This window comes from Phycodurus eques, chromosome 15, assembly GCF_024500275.1.
Source record: "Phycodurus eques isolate BA_2022a chromosome 15, UOR_Pequ_1.1, whole genome shotgun sequence".
Taxonomy (NCBI): domain Eukaryota; kingdom Metazoa; phylum Chordata; class Actinopteri; order Syngnathiformes; family Syngnathidae; genus Phycodurus; species Phycodurus eques.
Genome location: NC_084539.1, coordinates 9837027 through 9860854, shown reverse-complemented (window position 1 = coordinate 9860854; position 23828 = coordinate 9837027). Strand labels below are relative to the sequence as shown.

At 40.2% G+C, this 23828-nt stretch overlaps 1 protein-coding gene across 1 annotated transcript in view; it reads left to right on the top strand.

Annotated features, from left to right (window-relative positions):
* LOC133413716 (potassium/sodium hyperpolarization-activated cyclic nucleotide-gated channel 1) overlaps window positions 1–15856 on the top strand; it is a 99735-nt gene extending 83879 nt beyond the window's left edge. Inside the window, exon 8 of the mRNA XM_061698421.1 lies at window positions 10391–15856. Within this exon, the coding sequence (XP_061554405.1) occupies window positions 10391–11457 (1067 nt within the window). The 3' untranslated portion in view covers window positions 11458–15856. The remainder of the gene's footprint in view (window positions 1–10390) is intronic.
* The last annotated feature ends 7972 nt before the right edge of the window (window positions 15857–23828 follow it).

Below are 23828 nucleotides of genomic sequence, written 5' to 3'. Positions count from 1 at the left end.
AAACTACAACAAATGTACATCCAAAACAAGTACAATGTACATCTGGCCTTCACAAACTCTTTTTAAATGATCAAATGGTAGAATGATGACTGGCCCAATGAAAAAAGATTTGGTCAAACTCCAAAAGTGAATAGATATTGTTTTTCGCATGCAAGGGATTTATTTGATTGATTTGACACCCCACCCCAAAGAAGAAATACAACTGTCAAAGATCAAGTGGTAGAATGAGTAATAATAATGATGTACACCTGGAAGGAATACAACATACAACTGGATTTTTGCCCTGCGGTTGTTAAATTTCAAACAGTAGAATAATTAAGGGTCCCAATAATACCACATGAGAGCACACCTAGATAAAAAATCAAATCTGACGTTTTAGCCAGAGAGAACAAATACTGCTTATGTCAAAAGGTGATTTTGTGACACTCCACCCCACTAAGAAATACAATTGTCAAAGATCCAACGGTAGAATGAGTAATAACCTTTACAAAACTACAATAAAACTGGATTTTATACACCTTGAGTGAAAATTCCAAAACGGTATCATTAATGGCCCCAATAAAACAATGAAACAACACCTAGAAGCAATAAAAACATTCTTTTTTTTTTTTGTTTGTTTGTTTGTTTGTTTAATGCTGAATAATCATCATTAAACAATCATTGTGCACATGGAATAAATCAAATTTCTGTATTTTATGACCTCTTGTTGAAATACCAAATGGGCCTAATAAAACATTTAAAACTCCAGGCCTTGAAAAAAATGTAAATATGTCATATAGGTCCTAAATCGATCACTTTTTCACATAAGCAGTATTCGCTGTTCTCTTCCGACTTAAGAGGTTCCACTGTATTATTTAAAAATAATAATAATAATAATAAAATTGTTCAACAATACCCTCTTCTTGAGATGCTAACATTATTATTGTTACGACCCAGAAAGAGAACATAACACATTTTGTTGTTGGGCTTCCACTGATCACCCCCAATACATGAAAGGGCGCGCAGGCTCGGCGGCTCCACTTTTCCATGGTGCTGCTCACTCAGCTGGGCAGCTGGAGCCGAGCCCAGCGTCTTCCTCCGACCATACGCTCGTCTCAGCGTTGTTTTTGGCTAATTACACGCTCACACGAGCAACTAAAGCACACTCTGTATCCGTGTATTGTCATATGCAGCGTCCCAAAAATAGCACACCGTGATTAAAGTCTTAACAACATCCATTGGTGGTAAACTGCCTTTTCAATGCGATTTTCAATTATTTATTTATTTTTGGTGCCTATTATGTTATCAGTGGTGGACCTGTAGTGTGTATCTACCTGTTCCTGTTGCTTTTCACTGTCATGTCCATGTTTGTGCGTCCTTTAGGCGCGTCAATACGCCCGATTGTGGTCTTATTACATCGAGTTAGTGTAACCGTGTCAGGACACTCTGCTCCAGTGCAACACAACACATTGATTAGCGCCCCTCATCCCAGACGACACGCGTGTTTCGTGTAATGAAGGCAACCTTTTCTCCTCGGACTGACATCCCTGTACAACAAACATTATGCACGTTTTGTCTGCCTGAAGTACAACTTAGCAAGAATCTCATTTGCTGCATTTTGTATCACATTTTACATTTATGTATTCAAATTTGTTTATAAAGGCATTTCAAATTTTAAATACTTATGGACAGTGGGTGTTTGCCCATTTAAAAAAAATCGCTAAAATCACCATATTTCCACATCTAGTGGTCGTTATGTGCTTGACAGCTGAGAGTACCAGGCTTCTGGTATGGGTAAGGTCTTTATTACAGGGGAGACCTTTGGAACAACGGAGCAAAGAGTTTTTTGTTTTGTTTTGTCAAAAAGAAATAATTCAATAAAAAGTATGTATCTCCAAATGTTGACAGATTTTATCTAAAACATAAACATACAGTATATGTATATGTATATATATATATATATATATATATATTAATTCAACAGCAATTATGCAATCAAAAAATATAAAATCCAATATGTAGACTAATAAATATATTTATTATTTGTTGTATTATGTCCTCGGCCATTCATTTCAAGAGGAAACGGTGACGAGGTATACTGTAGATTCGCACTTTCTTCTACAACTCCGGCGTAAAGGTCACCTTTACTGGTGCCATTTGCGAGGCAGCAGTGTCGTGGTAAAGATGTCAATAGTCACACAGTGATTTCAGCCATACAAATAGGTAATTATACCACCGAGTATTGTTTTTTTATTTTATTTTATTTTTTTTACAACTGTTCAATGTTTCAGTACGTTTTGTACAACTTGCTGTTCTTGAAAGGACTAAACTCGCAACAGGCGTTTTCCATGCAAGACCTATTAATGGCCTGGCTCAATTCGATTTGGTATTCTTCTTCTTCATGCTGTTCACTTTTTGAAATCGTGAGTCCAAGTTGACCCTAACAATTGCCCAACAGTACCTTGCAATTGCAAGGCTTCAAACAGGATGGGGCCACTTAGCTGAATGCTACGAGGACAACAACAGACATGAAGAGAGACTGGAAGAGTCACAGAAAGGCATACTGGAGAAGTCCTTAGAAACGTATTGGTCGATTCAGGGGTCGAAGACTTGTTGTCATTTATGCCATTCAGCTCCTTGTTAGGAAACAGCAAGTTGTGCAAAACGTACTGAAACACTGAACAGTTGGACGTGTGTTCAAAGGTTTAGAGAAGGTCAAACTAAATTCACATGTAAAGGTTGTAGTGCAGAGTAGTGTATATTGACATTTGCGCATACAGTAAGTAGCGCTAAGTGGTTCAAATTCAGCCTCATTTCAAAAATGTTTAGGAAACAGAGTATGGCAGAGTCAGACGATGAATTTGCATCTTAGTTTCACCAAAGTCCAAGGAGACGGGGTTGCATTCTTCAGTTTGGAGAAAGGCGTCTAAAATGTGTCTCTGTGTAGCCTTTCACAACATGATGCCCTTTAAGCTGAGTGAAAATCTGCATTTGCCCTTTTTCCGGTTGTATTTAAAAAAGGAGACAAAACCGCCCACTCTGAGTGACATCTCAGAGCGGCGTCACTTCCTGTCCCGCCCACCACCACCACCAAACAGGGGAGTTTGTCTCATACAAGGGAAGACTCGTGCGTTGTCATGACTGTATCGTTTCTCTCTCTCTCTCTCTCTCTCTCTCTCTCTCTCTCTCTCTATATATATATATATATATATATATATATATATATATATATATTTATATATGGACTGCATTTGGTAACGTGCTTGTCTTGCTCTTATTTGAGAAAAAAAAAAGCAAAGAAAAAAGTAACGTGTTGCACATTTGACGTGATCTTTTATCTATCTAAAAATCACCTGACCAGGAGTCCGTCTTGAGACGAGCTCATCTCGTTTTCAAGAGTGTCCTGGCCGACGAGTAGGCACCAGGTAAACACTTCATTCCAGTTGCAACATTCGAACAGCGACTTAAGAAAAAGAAAATATTTTTTAAAAAGTGCGCCTGTCGACGCTGGCTTAGTTGGACCCGCCCCTAAATTTATCCTCCGAAAGCTTCTTGTCCCCCACCCTCTTCCCTCCTCTGCACTAGGATGCATACACATACAGTATCTCCAACCATCCGCACTGGTCACCGGATGGACACATAACCAATGTCAACAAGGGAGTCAATGCAGGAAACACAGATACCTCATTCACATGCCATTTTCTTACATTTGTTTTGCTTCTATAGAATAACCACCTCGACTATTGCTCACCTTTGATTTGGAATATTTTGTTCAAAGGGCTCAAATCTGCAGATTAGCAAAACTTTGCTAATGCAACCACCCACCCTCTAGATTTTGACACATTACATTACTTATTTTCATTTTTTCACTTTTGATTGTGTAGCTAAAATACAACTTCTTTGTTTAAACCATACATTCCAACTTGAGTACCATAAAAGAATCACCTATCACACATTTTGTTGGACAAAAAAAGAACAAGGTGCTGATGTTCTTCGAGACACAAAGAATATGACCATTATTGAGCGTTTTATCACACTGTGGTATGAATCAGGGCCGTGCTTCTCCTTAAAAACAGGGGTGGGGAACGTCCGGCCCGTGGGCCAGCCGCGGCCCGTGAGAGTATTTGATTTAGCCTTGCTATAAAATTCTAAAAAGCCCATTTTGCCTACAAATGCTCATAATATAATATAATAAACATTTGTTCCATCTTATTTTTTCATGTGAAAAAGGTCACATGAAAAAAAAAAAAATCAAGTCCTCCGCTCAGAGGACTTGATTAAAAACATTAAAAATAGCCCCGGTTCGGAAAATGCTTTCCCACCCCTGCCTTAAAGGAATTCTTATAAATGAAATTGACTGTATATATATTTTTTTTCATTTTTTTCATTTTTTGTTTTGTTTTAATTAGGCACATCACTGAAGATTTCAATCATGTTTGTTTTCATGCTAATGTTAATATTTGTTTGTTTAGCACATTTTCGCCAGTTTTCTTCTTAATTCATATGTGTATTCATGTTTATGTTTTTATGTATATTTTGTTAATTTATTCTTATTTATTTATGTGTTTTGTGTTGTGTTTTGGGGGGTATCTGTGTAGGTGGGACTAATAACACACACAAAAAAGTTATTTCTTTTCCATCATAATTTTTTGTCATTATGTAGATAATTAAGTGATGTTTAAATGTCTTTTTTTCTCATTTTTCTAGAGTTCAGTTTTAAAGTTTATTTTATTTTTTTAAGTATATACAATACCTAACAATATTAAGAATTTCAGCTTCAGTTTGTAGTGTTTAACTACCAAAATATGACTGGGTAGATTGGTTTACATTAAAATATAAAGTAAATTTTTAAAGAGTAAATAATACTTGCAAAACATCATTATTTTGATGATAACGAGATGTGGAAAATGCTAAATTCAGATGTTAAACTTTACAGTCTGCTGCTGAATCTTTTGCAAATGGAATCAGTTGTCAAATTATTGACCTGTGCAACCTTCCGACAGATTTTTCAACTTGCTCATGTTAAGGTATTTGTCTTACAAATGGTATTTTTTTCAACAGCAAAACTTTATTTTAACAGCTATGAAACTAGCTACCATGGAAGTTGCGATGATCAATCGGAATAGTAACGAATTGTGTCTGAAATGGTTCAGACAAAAAGTAGGCAATACAGAGTGTCGCAGAAAGACGGACATCATTTTGTAATTTAATAAGATTCCCACTCAAATGATCTCTAATGTTAACAAGATGTGTTCAAATGTTTTACTCTTAAAGGAAACATTCTGCTTTTCCCCCTCCCAATTTGAAACAGTTTCTTGGTTTCGTAATAATTGTTCACAGGCGAGGCCCATTTTGAATTTGTGAAGCTTTGGGAAAATCGGTTCAAGAAAATGGGATGAAAATCTTACGTTGAATATGTTGGTGGATTACACGGAATACATCTTTTGTTTTTCAACCTGAAGCCTATTTAATTTGGTTTGCTAAGACGTAGTTACTTATATATGCATATTTCAAATGAGTCATTTTTGGGAGACACCTTGTATACAGAGAAATAGTTTTAACATTACAAACCTAAAAAAGCACTAAAACAAAGTTGTAACATTACACAATTTTTCTCATTTAAAAAAAACAACAACGAATATCTCCCAAATTTATGGTTAATAATTGATTTAATATGCGGGGAGATTGTCAATTAGTCGGTGTCTTGGAGTGCACTACTTGATTCAGTCCAAACTATTTTGCTGGTTAAAAAAGGACCAAAAAAATGTTAGGGAAGACACTCATGCAGACCTCGCCAAAACGACCCTTGTATGGAACCAGGAGTACAGAACGTTTCCTTAAAATATTTAAGAAAATGGTGATTTGATTGTAGTACTTGCCGCTCCAGTTCCCACCAGCAGTTTAAATAAAAATAGTTCTGAAATAAATGTTTAAAAACAGTTTTTAAAGATTGCAGGCAAATGTATTGAACTTCAATGTTAAATACAACAAAACTGTACTTATATAGGCAGTGATTATTTTCCATGTACTATAGGGAGCCCACGTGCTATAGTAGACATTTTGCAGGCTTTTTAGCGCCAAAGATTCAGCAAGTGAAGCAGACCAAAAATTGCTGTGCACTCTATTCCGATTATCTCCTTTGGACGCTGTATTTTCTGTTGTCACAAACAGCCATGTGAGTGTTATGACTTGTTTACTGTTCTTCCAATCCGCAGAGCTAAACCCTGTCACCTTTAAAAATGCCATAAAAACATCATTGTAAGTCAACTGGTAGCGTGTGGCGCTAGCTGTAGCCTGTAGTGAGAAACCACATCAATCCTCCTAAAAGCAGACGCGAGTTTGTTAACTTACCGGCGGCCTTGAGCGGGAAAACGCCGTCCAAGCGTAGAAGTGTTCAGCCCCTGGAGGATGGACGGAGTCTTCATGATGAAGTGACTGAGGCTGAAGCCTTGAGCGCTCTTGTCGTCCACTCCGTCTTCTTGAGCCAGCAACGTTATGTCACGGGCTGTCGATACGCAAAGCCCACAGTGATCGCTAGAAATAAATCCTTTAGCGTGGACGGCCTCAGTCGCTGCATCGTCATGACAAGGTTCGAAATGACCATACCATACCGGTCTGTTACCACAGTTTGCCTTTGAAGCTCCGAAGAAGCCACAACAACGCTTGGTTGGTGGTTAGGCTGGACCGACACAATTCCGATATGTGCCATGGCGGCGTAAACTTTGTGATCGTGAAAGTTTCCGATGGTTTAGCAATTTTTAGTTTTCCCAAGCTACCAAAGCTGCGGCAGTCCCCTTTTTGTCTTGTTTTTCCATTCAGAAAAGAAACTTCAAGTAGAATCTTATAAAAGAATGTCACTTTAAGGTGGGGAAAAATAATCAATAAATATGCGAGAATCGTACTATTTTATTAAGAGAAACCGGTAGTTTTTACCAGGGGCGATTTCTGATATGGGTGTTATGGAGATTCGGGAGGAGGGGGCGTTGGGGGTGGGGGGGTACTTCACACATGTTCATTTTACAAGAATATTAAAGTAATACATTCTAGAGAACATAGGGAGAATTTTTGAGACAAGTTGCCTATTTATACGAAAAAAGCTATAATGTTACGAAAATTGCTTTAGCATTACTAGAAAAAAAAAATCTAAAATTGTAGTAGTATGGGGGAGTTCCTTTCAGTCTATGGCGGCGACATAACCCGAGTTTGAAAGACCCGTAAGGTGCTGTAGTATGACAACTTACTATCGCTAATACACAAGTAAAGTCATAAATACAGTAAATATTGCGTATAATATAAGAAAAACACCTCAAAGCCATACATTTAAAACAATCAAATGAAAAACAGAATGTACGGCAGTAACTGCGCGTGCCTTCACACGTATTCTTACACCGTTGCACCATGTAGTTCATTGCACATCATTCGTAACATGGAAAACTCTTGTTGTGACTGTCATAAACTGAGGACCGACCCCCTGTGGTATTATGAGAAAAAGACAAATCATGACAAGTGTAAACAAATGTTCTATTATGAGACTATTGTCTTTTTAAGCGGAAAAAATGCTGCAATGTTGCGAGAATGTTTTCTCATTTTACGAGAATAAAGTCATACGTTTAAAAGCCAAAGTTGTTTTTTAAAAGGATAAAGGAAAAAAAACGATAGTAATAGTTGTAGCATTATTTTTGCAGAGTTTTTTTTTTATGAGCATAAAGTTATATTGTCATGTCTTACATCATTGCAGCGTCAAGAGAGAAAAAAAGCACTGATTGTGTCGTGGTAAATGTTGCTGCCTTTCAAGCAGGTGTGATTCCCAGTCAGTGCTGGTCCCGAGCCCACAAAAAATGGGTAGGTTGTGCTTGTTGTGCATCTGGCATAGAAACTGCGCTAAACAGATCATGCAAGTGACTCGCTGTCTGACCCCGAAAGTCACAAGAACAACAGCGTAAAGAGAACAAAAAAAAACAAAAAACCAGCACAAAATCGTACATCCTTAGATCAGAATCAGGCCTCGTCCAAACAGATAGAATATACCCCATCAATGCGAGCTGCCATGATGCATATCCAAACCGTGTGTAAAAAAAAAAAAAAGGGAATTTCGCAACATGCCCTTTATGACGAGTAATTAGTCCGTTTTCAATATGAAACAATTGTATTTCTAAGGCCTATGCGTAGCCACTGTGGCAAAGTCATTGTAAATACAGTAAGGGAGGGATTATGCAATGTTCTACTTTAATTGCGCGGTCCAGTTGGAAGCACAACTCTGCCATGCGTAATTGGTTCATAAATATATATGAAGGACACCTCAAAAGCCCTCTGTGGTATCAGTGGTAAAATAGACCATTTTTTTTCTTGACTTCATCTTGAGAAGTGGATATTCTAGATGTCCTTGTGTGATGTGTGCCAGTCCTTGTGGTATGAATAGACTGCGAATTAGACATCTTTAGGAGGGAAAATGTCCAGCGTGGTGACGCGTGGCTGCGACTCATCACTATTCCGTGTTTTGTCAGCACTTTTCCGCCAGTCGACGCCACACGTAATCTTTTGTCTTCTTATGTGTCCTTCACCCCCTCCTCTCAGATACCTTTAGTCACCATCGCCACCATCACCATTCAGTGTACCTCACACCTCACGTTCCATACGACCGAGCTTATAGTGGATGTGTTAAGGTGCAGCCTGAAGACATTAGAAATGACCATGAGCATCATTGGTCCAGTCCAGAAGTGGTAAAAGTACTCACACACTGTACTTGAGTACACTTACTCTGAAATGTCCTTAAGTACAAAGTAATATCAATTATTGTCAATTATATAAAATACCCGTTTTGATAGCCTTAGCACAATGAAAACAAACCTGATTCGTTCTCGTACTGAGAAGAACAAATCATTTTGCTTGTCACGTCAGTTACTGTTTTTTTTTTAAGCCAATAGGTAACTAGCGTTGGCTTGACCTTTATGCTATCGAAACAGCGTGTTCGCATCGTTTTGCTGAGGTTGTGAACCGACTAGGCATGGGCCAGTATCAGATTGTGAGCAGAAATATTGCGGGTTCTTGGTATCACGGTATTGCCATGAAAGCTCTAAAATGTATCATTTTGAAATATTTGGCTAAATAGCAAGATTTCCCCCCCCCCCCCCCCCCCGCCCCCATTGACTGCACTTCAGTGATGCACTATTAATAGAATTATTAAATAAATTAAATTCAAAATGAAATCCAAATGTATGACAACACTCCAAGTACTTATGGTATTACTCAGAAAATAAGTAGTGGCTACTTCTCTGATCTTCTCTCACTTTGTGAAGTAACATCTGAGTGGAAACGAGCTGTTATCTAACTCTGGAGCATGTCTATAATATTTATTTCCACAATTCTAGACACGCTAACTCTCATAGTTGCAAACAATTTCAAAACTGCATCATATTAATATATGACTGTTACCTTGACTTTGTCAAAGAGTCATGGGTTGTGCAAGCCGACTTCCTATTTTTCAACTGAGGTAAAAGTTTGATGGGTTCACCCCATTCGACCATCGTTCATCAAGCTCGCTCGCTGCTCGCATTTTATGAATCTCGCGATAGTTCGAGGCAGGATGCAGCCGGCGGCAATGATTGGCTGCTGCATCGAGGCATCCTGGCTGCAGTAGCCAATCATATTTAAATTGGGAGCGTCCTACTTATAATTCAAGTGGGATTCATAATAACACATCTTTGATGGTTCAAAAAATAATAATAATAACCAGCTCATATCGGTGATGGAAAGTTTAAGCGGTTTTGTGACTTTTTAAACCACAGTACACTGTGAAACCGGTAACTGGCCCATGCCTAGAACTGAACAAAATAATTCCTAAATTAGCTAATGATAACAAGTGAAAAAATACACCTTACCAGTATGGGTTTTTTAAATGGAGAAGTCAAAAGCTGGTGATTTTGGGGCTGGGAAAAGAACAATTCCCTTTAATAAGGCAATATGGGAATTGTCTTGCTTCTCCGAATCTGACGCAATAATCGTTAATGCTTTCTGGTTACTTATTCCAAGTTACGGCTGTCCCGTTTTTTTTTTTCCCCCGTGTAGAGATCTCAATCGGTTTCAACTGCGGTTGACTTTACCACGCTCTATTTACGTCTTTTTTTATGTGGTGTCGTCGTCCACAAAGGCTGGAAAAGTAACAAGCCTATTTTGACGAAGTAAGGAGGAGAAAGAATAGATAGTTGTTTTCAAATATAGGAAATCGAAATCAAAATTTCCCCAAAAAATAAATACCCAATTTAAGTACACATAGCTGAATAATCTAGTTCAGAATGACAGAGAAGTATTAGTAGTCGGTTTCTTCCCACCGCTGGTTAAGTCTTCAAGCTGCATCTTGATCTTATTTGCCCTTAGCCAGGCCAGCTCACCTCTCTCGACTGCTCCTCAACAGGGAAGAAGAACTCGTTGCTGCTGCAGAAGTTCCAGAAGGACCTGAACGCCGGCGTTTTCAACACGCAGGAGAACGAGATCTTGAAACAGATAATTCGCCAGGACCGGGAGATGGTGATGATGGTGGAACGCAAGCAGTCGGTCAGCGGGATGAACTCGACGCCAATGTCCGGCAACTCCATCATTAACTCGCCAGCGCAGCCGCCCTTCTCCGCCGCCTTTGGGATGAGTCAGTTCCAGCAGTCGTCGGTCCCTTTGACCTACAGTGCTTCAGCTATCGCCAACGCCTCCGCTGCCCGAATGCTGCCGGCTGCCGCCGCAGCGGCCCTCTACCCCACCACCAGCGTTTCGCATCTCGGTTCCTCCTCCGCCAACCCTCAGACACCGCTCCAGGGAGCCATCATGTCGCCGTGCTCCTTCACGGCCGCCGTGTGCAGTCCACCGGTACAGACGCCACTGGCCAGCCGGAGCTTCCAATACGGCTCTCCCACGGCGTCCCAGCTGTCGCTCATCCAGCAGCCTGTCGGCCAGGCGTCTCTCACCGGCCAGCAGTCGCAACTTAGCCAGCAGACACCTGTGTCAGCTGCGGGCGGTCCCGCGACGCAGCAGCAGTCTCCGCAGCAGCAGCAACAACAGGTCCCTTCGCCCCAGCGAGGCGACATCCACAAGAGCACGCAGGCTCTGCAGTCCGGCAGCTTGAGTCGAGACGTGCGACACTTGTCGGCCTCGCAGCCATCCCTGCCGCACGACACGTCGCTTGGGCTGCGGGCGCATCAGGCCTCGGGCGACTCGCTGGCCTCCATCACGCCGCTTGCGGTGACAGCGGCTGCGGCGGCCATCCAGGGGATGAGTCTCCAGAGCGGCATCCGCACCACAGTGCCCCAGCGGGTAAATTTGTTCCGGCAGATGTCGTCGGGGGCCCTGCCGCCCGTCCGCTCCACATCGGCGGCGACGGCAGCCTCGTCGTCATCAGGTCAGCACAGGGAATCCCCTGGCTCACGGAGAGATTCTGTCCTGAGCAGTACGGAGACTGACCAAGACAAAATGCGCTTTGCATCAAATTTATGATCCCATTTTTTTCTTTTTGATTTTTTTTTTTTTTAACCATGAAGGAGCTCCAAACTACTTTAGCATTGTTTTCTCTTCTCAGATAACCTCATTGAAATCGTGTAGATACGACACCCTTGGATTATATTTTAGACACATTGTCTCCCTACTTAAGAATGTATATTATACAGATAATCTCTTTTTCTTTTATGCCATATCTAGGAATATATACACATACAGTATCTGGTATATGGCCTGTATGTGTGTGTGTGTGTGTGTGTGTGTGTGTGTGTATATATATATGGTACGAATGTGAGCGTTGAGAGATTGCGCGAGTGCATGTGACTGCGTGTTGAAATCCAACTATAATATATTTCGCAATGGCAATTGAAAAAAAGCTGTAGTATAAAAAAAAACACGTCTTCCTTTCTGAGAAATATAATGAATTATATACAATGTATGACTTTTTTTATTTATATATTTATGATTTTTTTTTTGTTTGTTTTTTATCTGGAATGCATTACGGATTGTGACTTCCTTTTCCACCAATGAGGAAGAAGCAGCTTTTAGCGTCACTGTGGAATCATACGTGCAAAGTAAACACTTGCAAATCATCTTTAAAAAAAAAAAAACAAAGAAGAAGAACAAACAACAACAACAAAAAAAGCACACGCTCACACGGAGGAATTTTTCTGGACTTTCAGAAAACAAAACCGTACGGAAAGTGTTTGCAAACTCGACAGTGTTAAGGGAATGAGTAAGAGAAAATGCTGCTTTAAGACGAGCGTGACGGATGGACGAAAGGACGGATGGATGCGTTTGTTTTCTATTCCTCATTTGGGATGGTTGAAATGTGACGTAACAACGAGACAGAAAGAAATGAAATTGTGTATATTTATAATATTTATAAACTAAAGAATTATCACCATTATGCAATAGACTGTGACATAAAGATTACCTATAGGTGTGCTGTAAATAGTTTTTGTGGAGCTAGTATTTACAGATACTGTGTGGTGCATTCTCTCTATCATAAACAAATGTCTTACTTCTGTCGGGAAACCCAACTAACCCACCCGCAAACGATAAAACAGACAAATGAACCTTAATGCAAAAATACGGCATACTGATGAACAGGCTTCAACGAGAGTACCATTTGAATTTATTGTTACAGTATATACATTTGTGTTTTTGGGATGTGGGAAGAAACCGGAGTGCCGGCACGGGGAGAACATGCAAACTCCACACAGGCGGGGCCGGGGATTGCACCCGGATCCTCAGAACTGTGAGGCTGACGCTCTAACCAGTTGTCCACCGTGCCGCCAGGAAGAATCCAGTGTTGTTGATTTTTTTTTTTTTTTTTCTGGCAAATTTATAATATTTTTTAAATGATTTTTATGCTTCTGGTCAACTTAAGACCACTGAAAAACCACTCTGAACAGTAAAAGGTAAAAAAAACAAAAAAAAAACAACAACAACAGTAAAATAGTTTCAGAGCAAGGCTCCGTAGAGGTAATGTAAGAAAGCAGTAGATTTATTTCAACTTTAGATGTTGCATTGCCTAATAGTTGGTGATATTTTCTTTGATTTTTCCAGTTTTTGTTCAATTTTAGTTATCTAACACTAATCGTGGCAAATGCTAACTTCATGCAGAACAGATTAAGTAAGGGCCATGCTCAACATGAATGAACTGCAAAACAAATAAAAATCCCATGGTGGTGGCCATTTGCCTCACCAGTTGGCTTTAGCAAGAGGCTCAACGGCAGCAATGTAAGAATCCAGTTTTACTACATTAATTGTTTTTGTAGACAATGTTTGGTTGAGTTTGGTACGCCCCCCCCCCCCCTCTCCCAAATAAAAATGAAAAATATGCACTCTTGTTTGGTGGCGTTGGAGCTTCCTAAATTCACAGCTTTTGATATATATATTCTTGAATTCTCATGTTTTCCTCTCCTCTTTACACCGGTTGTTGAGGCTGCTACTTCTCTTGGATTAAAAGCCAAAGACAAAATGTGTCTCATCAATCCTTTGGCTCTCGCTGGATTGAGGTCTTGTGATTTGTCACTCACACATTGCCTATTTTCCAAAGATTTGATTTCAATTATTAACTGTACAACCACCGGAACGTTTGACTTTGTAGATTCAATCTCCAAACCTTTTTACAAATTTAGAGGCATATTTTTAGCTTACCATTTTTGGGATAAATTCTGAATTGGAAACTTCATGAATGTTTAACTTGGTAGGTTCTACTGTTACGATTTTACAATTGTTAGTTACCGACAGGTGAGACTCTGTTTAACCCAAATTTGGTGGATCGTGCCGTAGTAGTCTATCAGTATCCTATGTAATGTAGCACTAAAGACAAAATAACAATATTTGTATGAAAAATACTTCTAGGCCCTAAATATAAAACAATCAAATAAAAAAGAGTAGCGTAATTTTAATATGAAATATTTTTACACCTAGCTAGTTTATTGCGCGCCGTTCATAAACTCTAAACTTCATATTACAGGACAATCGTAAACCAAGGACCCCATTAGTATTAACAACTGTCAAAATAGTTGCTTTTGTTTCAGAAATGGACTAGACAAACAAAAAAGATTATTTAAAAGCGAGTCAATGGAGGTAGCTTGAGAGTTTGTTGCATTATGAGATAGTCCCCTGGAATCATTAAGGACTTTAAGCTTTACCGAAAAATTGGCCAATGAAAGGCTGCAAAGTGGTCCTGTTTGCATTAAGGTTCTACGTCTCATGTGAATCCTTCCTCGTGGGCTCGGACACACTAAACCAACCCGAAAACGGTCGCAGACCTATCCAGGCAAAGACCTCGACTCTTTCCAGTTCACATCTGATGGATCGGAGAGGCCGTCATTATGGCCTCCAGGGTTACTTAGCGCATACCGTAAATACATTAAGATGGTTACGCGTGTCCGAGCCCTTTGGGGAATGAGCTTGTGGCTACAAGTTTGTGTCGATAGTGAACCGATACGATCCCGCCACCGCCGTCAATGAAAGCATGCACTGTCACGACAAAAAAAAACAAAATGTTGACGTTAAATGTTGATGTTCGATTATGTTAATTGTCCGTCCGCCTCGCTGTTGTCTGTGCGAGCATCAACCTTTCACATGGACATTCTTTCGTATTTGTGCCTAAACTAGAGCCATGTTCCGCTCATCTTCGGTTCATCCTGACGTTCCTCTTCTACATGTTTTATGTCTCTGTGTTTGTGTTGTTGTTTTCTTTAGACAGGAAAAGTGTTTGGGGCGACGGCCAAATGTCTCACGGCATCCAACTTTTTCAAGCAGCTTGTTTACTTTCTCTCTCACATTCACACTGTAAAGTGGATTTTTTTTTTGTTTTTAGGGGGAGGGCGAAGAGTGCAATCTTAACACAGTAATATCACGCACGACGAAACATACAAAAGTTAAGCACCTTTCTTACCTTTTCTTTTTCATAGCTTAGGCACTGAGGTTTGTGCAAGGAAACTGGCCAAAGCGAGAAAAAAGTAATTGTCTTTTTGTTGCGAATTGCACTTTTCAAGTAGAAAACTGAACATATTTTTCGGTGGCGGGTTTCCAGCAATGGGCGCTTAATTGTGAATCTGCCATAGTTACATAGGAACGAGTGACGACGCATCGCAGGACTGTTGCTTTCCGTTTTTTTATCTTATTTTATACTTGCCTTCGGAGGGAGTGCTTCCCAACTATGTGCTTTTGTTTTTATGTTTTCTTTCCTCACTCTTTAGATCACAGTTACCAGACGGGCATTAATGGCGACGTAATAAGCTTACACTTTAGCAGCGTAGAGCCCCTCAACAAACCAGCACATACTGTATGTTTGTATGTATATTTTCGATTTTGTTCTTTCTTTTTTTTAGTCATTGTTCGTCGTTTTGTTTGGTGTACGGGGAAGAAAAATAGAGATGCAAAAAGAATTTTCGTAGAAGACGAGAGCCACATTTCGGTTTTGAGTTTTTTCGCAGAGGACAAGAAAGATTAATGTAACCTTTCTTACAACAATATGCAGACAAACAGTGTTTGTCAAAAAATTCCTTTTTATTTTTATTTTGTTTTTGTTTTACTTTATTTGTAAATAATAAACCTTTAAGATATAGAAAATAAACGACATATTGTCATTTAAAAGCGAGTGTGTGCGTGTCATCGTCTTTTGGATGCAGGCGAGTCGCCCAAGAACCTGTAGATGGTTGGGAGAAGGTTCTGGGAGTGTCAGCACTTCCAGGCCCGGGTGAAATATTGAAAATACGTTCGGGAGAGGATTTCCATTCATTACCTTTCAAGTGACAGGACCAAAGTCGTAAAGCTGCCTGTCCCAAAGATAAATTCCCTCCCTTGCAGGTCAAAGGATTGCTTTCTTTGTTCTGAGCATCGACGGCTTTCGAAGCAAACTTGTCTTGAATAAATCTCCCGAGGTTCACGTACGAGTGGTGGTGTTGCTTTGCGACCGCCATGTTATCGCAGCAACAACGGGGCCTCACTCAGCCTTGATGAAACACGGAAAAGGAATTCTTAAAGCGTGCATCACTTTGACTTTTCCATTTTGACTTTGTCAGAGAGGGATCATTCCCTTCCCAATGATGAGCTTAGTAATGACATCCAAGGAGCTTTTTTTTATTAAAACAATACATCAGTGTCTTTTGGGCTTTTTGGAACTCTATACCAGCAAAGAAATACATTATAATCACCTGGTTATTAGCTGACTTTTTTTGTTAACAATTCATATCATTCTTAGCCTCCAAAAACTCAATTTAATCATGCTAAGCGACCTTATTAGCATGACTAAACATGGCTAATGGAGCAAAATTAAAGAGGCAAAGCTCACAAAACAGTGGTAACCATTCATTCCTAAATTGGGCACTCATTGAAAGACTTGACTCTAAAGCGTCATTACAAGTGTGGAAGACTTTCCGAGTTTGTACCGACGAAAATTTATATTGTCCCCCAGAAGCCAGTTTCACTTAGAATTTTGCATGGCATCACAAGTAGACTCCCAAAAAAGTTTCATTTGATCATACTATAAAACCAACAGAAAATCTGCCACCTTGAACCCCGGTCCTCAGAACTGTAAGGCAGATGTGCTAACCAGTCCCCCACTGTGCTGCCTCCCTCGAAATCAAATATTGAGGTAAAGTACACTGTAGTCTTGAAAGTAGGTAATGGCCTATCCTCAGGTCCAAAGACTACTTGACGCAGAACTTCCTAGAAGTCAGACGTAAATGCCGTCCATTTGACTCTTATCCACCGGATGCCTGAAACCAGATCCAGCCTTTTCTCTTGAACCAAAGCGGCAGTACTATAACTTCTGCGGATTCTCTAACTTTTTATCATCAACTCTGAAGTGTAGAACGGCCTCAGTTTGCATCATCTCCTACCAATCTTAGACCAAAGCCTTTGGTCTAAGATCTTTACCTTTGTCGCATTTCGACCAGAGGATCCAGAAACTTTGGGAGCTGTGATCTTAATCTACAAAATTGCCCTCGAACTGGGAGCTTGGAGCTTTGGAAAGGTTCAGGAAGGACGTCTCACTGCAATCATTCGGAACATTTTCATGGTACTAAGAAAGGCTATGACAAACGGACAGACACACATTTTTTGAATTATTTGTTTTCAGATGACACCAGGCCAATAAAGGCCAAGATACAATAGCAAGATTTGGCAAGCGTCTTTACCTTTTGAAGTGGATTTCGACCAGAGGAACTTCGAAGAAGATAAACCTGGGAACCACGGTATAATAATAATAATAATAATAATAATAATAATAATAATGATCTAGATAAGCAATATTTAATTTATAATGGGAAAAATTACTTAACCACCCAAAAGTCCCTGAATGGATGGTGTGAGTGTGAATGGTTATGTATCTGGCGACCAATCCAGAGCGACATCTCCCTTTCACCCCCAAATCATCTGGCATAGGTTCCGCCTCCCTGTGACTTTGAACAAGAGAAACAGCTCGACAGGCTCTGTTATTGGTATGCCAAGTCATCCACAAGGTTAGGAGAGCTTGGAATAAATCACATGTAATGCTATTAGTTTCATTTCACTTTTTGGCAGTAATTGGATTGATTTCCACAATGTTCTCATGAGCTTTGATGGCAGTGGAATTGTAGGCATTAATGGCCACTTGTTCCACGTATGTTTGAAATGCCGCCGTACTTAAACCCCGGGTGTCCAAACGTTTACCCCCAAGAGCCACATATAGAAAAATGTAAGGCTGTAACTTCAACTTCAGCTTTTTAAACATGCTAAAACCAATTCATCAAGAAATTAGGTATTATTTTGCTATTATAGTCAATTTAGCAAAAATATCGCAGCTCTTTGCTTAAGGCAATAGCGCAAATCATTTTTTAAAACTTTGGGGTGGCCTATGGGGCCAATATCCCACTGAAATATACATTTACATCCATCCATCCATCCATTTTCTGAGCCGCTTCTCCTCACTAGGGTCGCGGGCGTGCTGGAGCCTATCCCAGCTATCATCGGGCAGGAGGCGGGGCACACCCTGAACTGTTTGCCAGCCAATCGCAGGGCACATAGAAACAAACAACCATTCGCACTCACAGTTATGCCTACGGGCAATTTAGAGTCTCCAATTAATGCATGTTTTTGCATGTGTTTGCATGTGTTTTATAATACAAAAGCTCTATATAAACCAATTTATGAGTATAAGTAGTAGTAGTCATAGAAGTTGTGAGGGGTGTTGCACCCATTAGGTTTGTTGATCTCGCAACTTCCCACTTTTTAACACTTAGACTTTTTGTCAGCATTTTCTGGCTATATCCAAAGTTACTAAGTTTATGCTAAGGGCCGCTGAAAAATGGAGAGCAGCCAGTGAATAGCCCCTGGACCGGAGTTTGAACGCATCTGACTTAGACCTTGATACTGATGCTGCATTGATCCACAATTAAGTCTTAGTGAAGGATAAGAGTCTTGGACCACATTAAAAATCTGGTTCGTACTTTGGGATCCTGTCTGTGACTATCCCAAACAGAAGCAGGACGAAACTCCCCTGGTTTGATATCCTGACAAAACGTGACACAGCTTTCTTTGTGGTTATCCAGGGACCATATGGCTAATAGCAAAGAGCGTAGCCTGCTACCCAGCACCCCCCAAGGAATTCTCCGTTTGCCCTTTTCGGGTCCGCAAACCGACAGGCGAACTCCACTATCATTCCCTCCAGAATGGCCGCTAACAAGCTGCAAGTTCCAGACCGAGCCTCGCTGAAGGCAAAAAATGAGCGAAGGTCTGTGAGGGCCGGGGGTCCCGCGGGATAACCACATGGTGCCGGCGCTCTGTTGCTTCTCCATCTGCAAGGGAAAGCACTGAGGTAAGATTTTTGGCAGACATTCCTCCCAGCATAAGAACATGATGGAAACCATATGTTTATTATATTAGCTTAAAAAATTGTTTTTTAATAAAATATTTTTTTAAAAATCATAATTGTATACAGATTAAGTTGTGTGAAGTTAAAAGAAAAGTCATAATTTTATGAGAATAGAAACCTATTTTTCAGGTGGAGAAAGTTATAAATTTACAAGAATGAAGAAATATTTTGAGGAAAAAGCGTCCACCTTTTGTTATATTTTTTTCTTGGAAACAAGTGCCACTTATTTTAGATTTAGTTGTTGGTTATTAGAAAGAAAAATCATCATTCTTAAAAGAAAATATTTCAGAAAATGAGAAAAAGTATGATTTTATTCTTGTAAGATTATATGGTTCTTTTCTCCAAAAGTCACAACTGTCTTCTACAAAAGTGAGTTTTTTCTCGTAATATTACGCCTTAATTCTTGTAAAATTGCCTCTTTGTTCTCCAAATATTCTTACTTTTTTCTCACAGAAAAAAAAAATGATTTTATTGCTATAACATAAAAAAGAAATCTCCAAATGTTAAGACTTTTTTCTCCAAATCTTTTGACATTTTTTTCTGTTAAAGTTATGAGTTGTTTTTTTCTCACACAAAAAAATATGACTATATTCTTGTAAGATTGTTTTTTCAGTTCTCCAAAAGTTACAACTCTGACTGACTTTTTTCCCCACATTTTTCTTATTCTTGAAAGATTAAAAATGTTCTCTTCTTCAAATGTTTTGACTTTTTTTCACGTAATATCATGACTTAATTCTTGGAAGATTTGCAACTATCTACGAAGATTAGGATTTATTTGTTATGCTGAAAATTTAACTCTATTCTCTTAAAATTAACTTTTCTTCTCCAAATATTATGACTTATTTATACTAATATTATGACAAACTCTCTTCTCGTAATTGTACCTATTTTTTTATTTCAGTGTGACCTTAATACTCCTTCATCGAATTGATTTATGAAGTCATATTTTTTACATTCTCGAGGTCTTAATTGACTGCTACATTAATTCGATGAGCGCTGGAAGTCCTCACTCATCAGGTCCTGATGAGTCCGTGTTATTGTTGTCCTTACCTTGTCCGACCTTGGGAGAGCCACTAAATTTTCCTCCACTGTGATACTATTCCATAGATTCAATTACCTGTGAGCGCTCGTCATCGCTCCGACCGTGCGTCACGTGTGTTGCGTGTCCTTGCCGTGATGCGTTTCATTGATTTGGCAGCAAGGACACCTGACGCGTGTTAGTTTGCAACTGTGTGCAACCGGACGACGGCGTGCCCTCTTATAAAGGAGACATTTTGGATCCAATTTCATCAGCACAATCAAACACGTCAGTGGAAGTTCTCCTTAAGACATTGCCGAACCAGATCGACCTTCCTCAGTGGTCCCACAAAGCTAACGCTCACCAGGAGGTGCCGATAGTGGCGTTCCACGGGGTGACCGTTTGGGCACATTATTATTTGATGTTGCTTTTGGCATGTTAATGTAAATTTATATATACAGGAGAGTCATCACTATATATATATATATAGATATATATCGATATCGATATCTATATATATATAGATATAGATATATATATATCTATATATATACTGTACAACAAAAACAAAGGAATTGACCTTGCCGTTCCAATACTTTTGGAGGGGACTGTAGGTGATGACATGAAAAAGTGTTGGGTTTTTTTTTTTTGGTTTTTGTTTTTTTGTAGTTTTTGAGTTATTAGAATTCACATCTTACTTCACCAACTTTGGCAGCACAAGAGTCCTACTTAGAGGAATAAATACATACTATTGAACACAAACTAATATTTATTAGGGATTAGCATGTATCGATATAAATCAGTTGTGATTATAAGAGATGATTTTTGTATCTTAACTTCCTGTTGAGTGAAGCTTCTTCTTTCTTTCCTTCTTTTATCTTTCTTCTTCGTTGATTTTGTGGTTGCCGTGCGGTACCCAGATGCGCTGCGAGCCACGTTGACCTTTCCCCTCGGCATCTCTCCTACACGTCGCGTTTAACCTCACGCATCAAGGCCCGACATCTCCGCTGACCTCCGCGCGGAAGTTGCGGCCGTCTTGTTATCTCGTGACCCTCGAATGCAACACGCACACATCATATTTTCTCCTCGTGTGAATGGAATCGTAGATTCAAGCCTCATCGTTGTGGCAGCCCAGAAGAGAGACAAAAGCTTTGTCGATCTTGTGAGAATTCAGCTCATATTTTTCTTCCTGTTTTTTTTTTGTGGGGGGGGGGGCCTGCCAGACACCCAGGAGCCCCCTCAAATGTTCAGGGCCCCATGTTTCCCCCCTGTTCGGCGCCACTGGTGAGCCCTGGTGTAATGGCTTGCATAAGTGGTGACATGTACCACTTTTTGGCAGCTTTTAAAGTCGTACCTAAACCACGTAGTGAGACACACCTGTCGCCCGAATTATAAAACTAACTACACCTTCAACCAACGAGGGTCATCCGTTCACATCCACCAAACTGTCCCACCGCTACAGAATAAATCTTAATGGGAAATTGATCACATTCACCAACTTGACTGTTTTATCTCCGATCGTTTCCTGCTTCCTCGGCCTCCGTGCTGCCGCCGCCGCTATATCTATGCATCTATTGATGCACTGTCGGCAAACCCAGTTCCTCATCGTCTCCTTCATGCAACGCAACTTTCCATCCATTCCACGTCGAGGATTTGTTGTCTGCGCCGATGGTCATCCCTGCTGTTTTTACTGCTAAATCCTGAATCTAAATGCTGCGGGAATCTCTCACGATGCCTCCATATCGTACATTAACCACAAAATATCAATATTTTCATAAGTGGAAGTATATGTTTTTTTAAGGTTTAGTCGAACCCTGATGAGCCCTGAGGAGGATCAGTGGTCCAATTTCCCTTTGACCCCTTTGCTTGTTCATATTGTGGCCACGCACTCCCGGAAAAGCTTTAATCCCGCCTTGTTGTGGTGGAACAGATTAGCACTAGAGCGAGAGTAGGAGGGGGTCTCGCATCTTGTTGTCCCTGATCAACTTATAAGATCATGTGGAGACGACCTTGTCATTCCTGCTCCAAGTTGTTCGATGTTGCTACTTTAGTCAAGACAGTGCATGATAGGTTGGTTACTTGATCCAAAAATTAAAAGGAGTATGAAAAAGTCATCTTTATGTTGGTCCGCATGTTGTGGCAGAGATGCTTCGCTTTCATTTCTTTAGTCAAGACAACGCAAGTTATGCTGCTTACAATGGTGAAGTCACATGATCAAACTGTTAACGACTACGTAACAGCTGGCTTGACGCCACACTTTGGGATTGACTTGAGGATAGTCATGCTTTGACGTTGTTTCTTTACTCAAAACACCGCATGATATGCTGTTGCTCTGCTGCTATGACAATGGAAGTGTCAAAGCTGAATATGATATGAAATTGTTTCCTTGTCCAAAAAGTGATAAATGATGAATGAATCCATCTGGTAGAAAACATAGTGGATAACAAGTGTTGAGTCTGAACGGAACCTGTTTTACCCAAATTGTATGTAAAAAAAAAGAATTAAAAATTGAGTTTTCATGGTTTTGAATTGGCCAAAAATGGCCAAGATAGGACCAAATAGTTAGAATTCGATATAAACAGAATATTATTGATATTTTTAAAGCGCTGAGGTTTCCATCCATTTTCCGAGCCGCTTCTCCTCAGTCGGGTCGCGGGCGTGCTGGAGCCTATCCCAGCTGTCATCGGGCAGGAGGCGGGGTACACCCTGAACTGGTTGCCAGCCAATCGCAGGGGACACAGAAACAAACAACCATTCGCACTCACAGTCACACCTGTTTTTGAGATGTGGGAGGAAACCGGAGTGCCCGGAGAAAACCCACGCAGGCACGGGGAGAACATGCAAACTCCACACAGGCGGGGCTGGGGATTGAACCCGGGTCCTCAGAACTGTGAGGCTGACGCTCTAACCGGTCGGCCACCGTGCCGCCTGCGCTGAGGTTTGTTTATTATTATTATTATTATCAGTTGTATATTTCCACTAAGGCTCATCGCTTCGTCATCACTGATTATAAAAAGTACCATGTGCTCAGCTGGAGGGTGAATGGATGCCACCACTACCAGCGGCTCCACCCTCACCCATGCCAGACTCCACAGCCATGTGACACCTAAAGCCTACTGCGTAACAGTAAATAATCCCGCCACAGCTAAACCTCCTGCCGGATTAAAGCAAATCCCCTTCCCGTCAATTCCACTTTTTGTTGTGCTATCCCTAACTTTATTAACCATCTCATCATCATATCATGATGAGCGGAGGGGCGGACGAGTATGCCCACGTGTCGCGTCTGCGCGCCACGCGCCCACATTGATGTCGCTGAGACGTTTGCACAAAGCTGCCTGCCGTTGTGAATCGAGAGTGACCTCTGTCTAAACTCTGCAATCCCAAACCTTCTGTTCCACCCCATAAGCTTCCATTTCTTTTTTTTTATGATGATTATTATTCATCCCTAAAATAAATACAATCTGAAAGGGATCTGCTGTAATTCCATTATCCTGCTACCAGCTTCCTACAATACACGCTTCATGTGCTTATTCATAACATGCCTTTTTTTTTTTTTTTTTTTATTATTGGCCTATGTGCCAGAAATGATTGTGGTCTATGAAGTCTGCTGAGCAACAAGTGACACTTTTTTAACCATTTATCAGAGAAGGAACCCTATTTGGTAAATGAAGTAGGTGTTCAAAATTGTCTCACTGGAGGCAAACGTTTTGTTACGGGCCACATCTTAGTTCTGGTTTCCCTCGGAGGGCCGTTATGACTGTGAACCTATACACTGTAATGTACTTGTAAATGTATGATAATATTACATATTACATATACACAAGAAATTGATGGTTAACTTGTTTTGAAATCAGAAGCCAGTAAAAAGTTGTTTGTTCAATTATTATTCAGTTTATTTTGAAAGGGTGGTTGGTCACACAAAAAATGCTTTCAATATCTCAATGTTATTAAATGTAAAGACAAGTTGCAATTTTG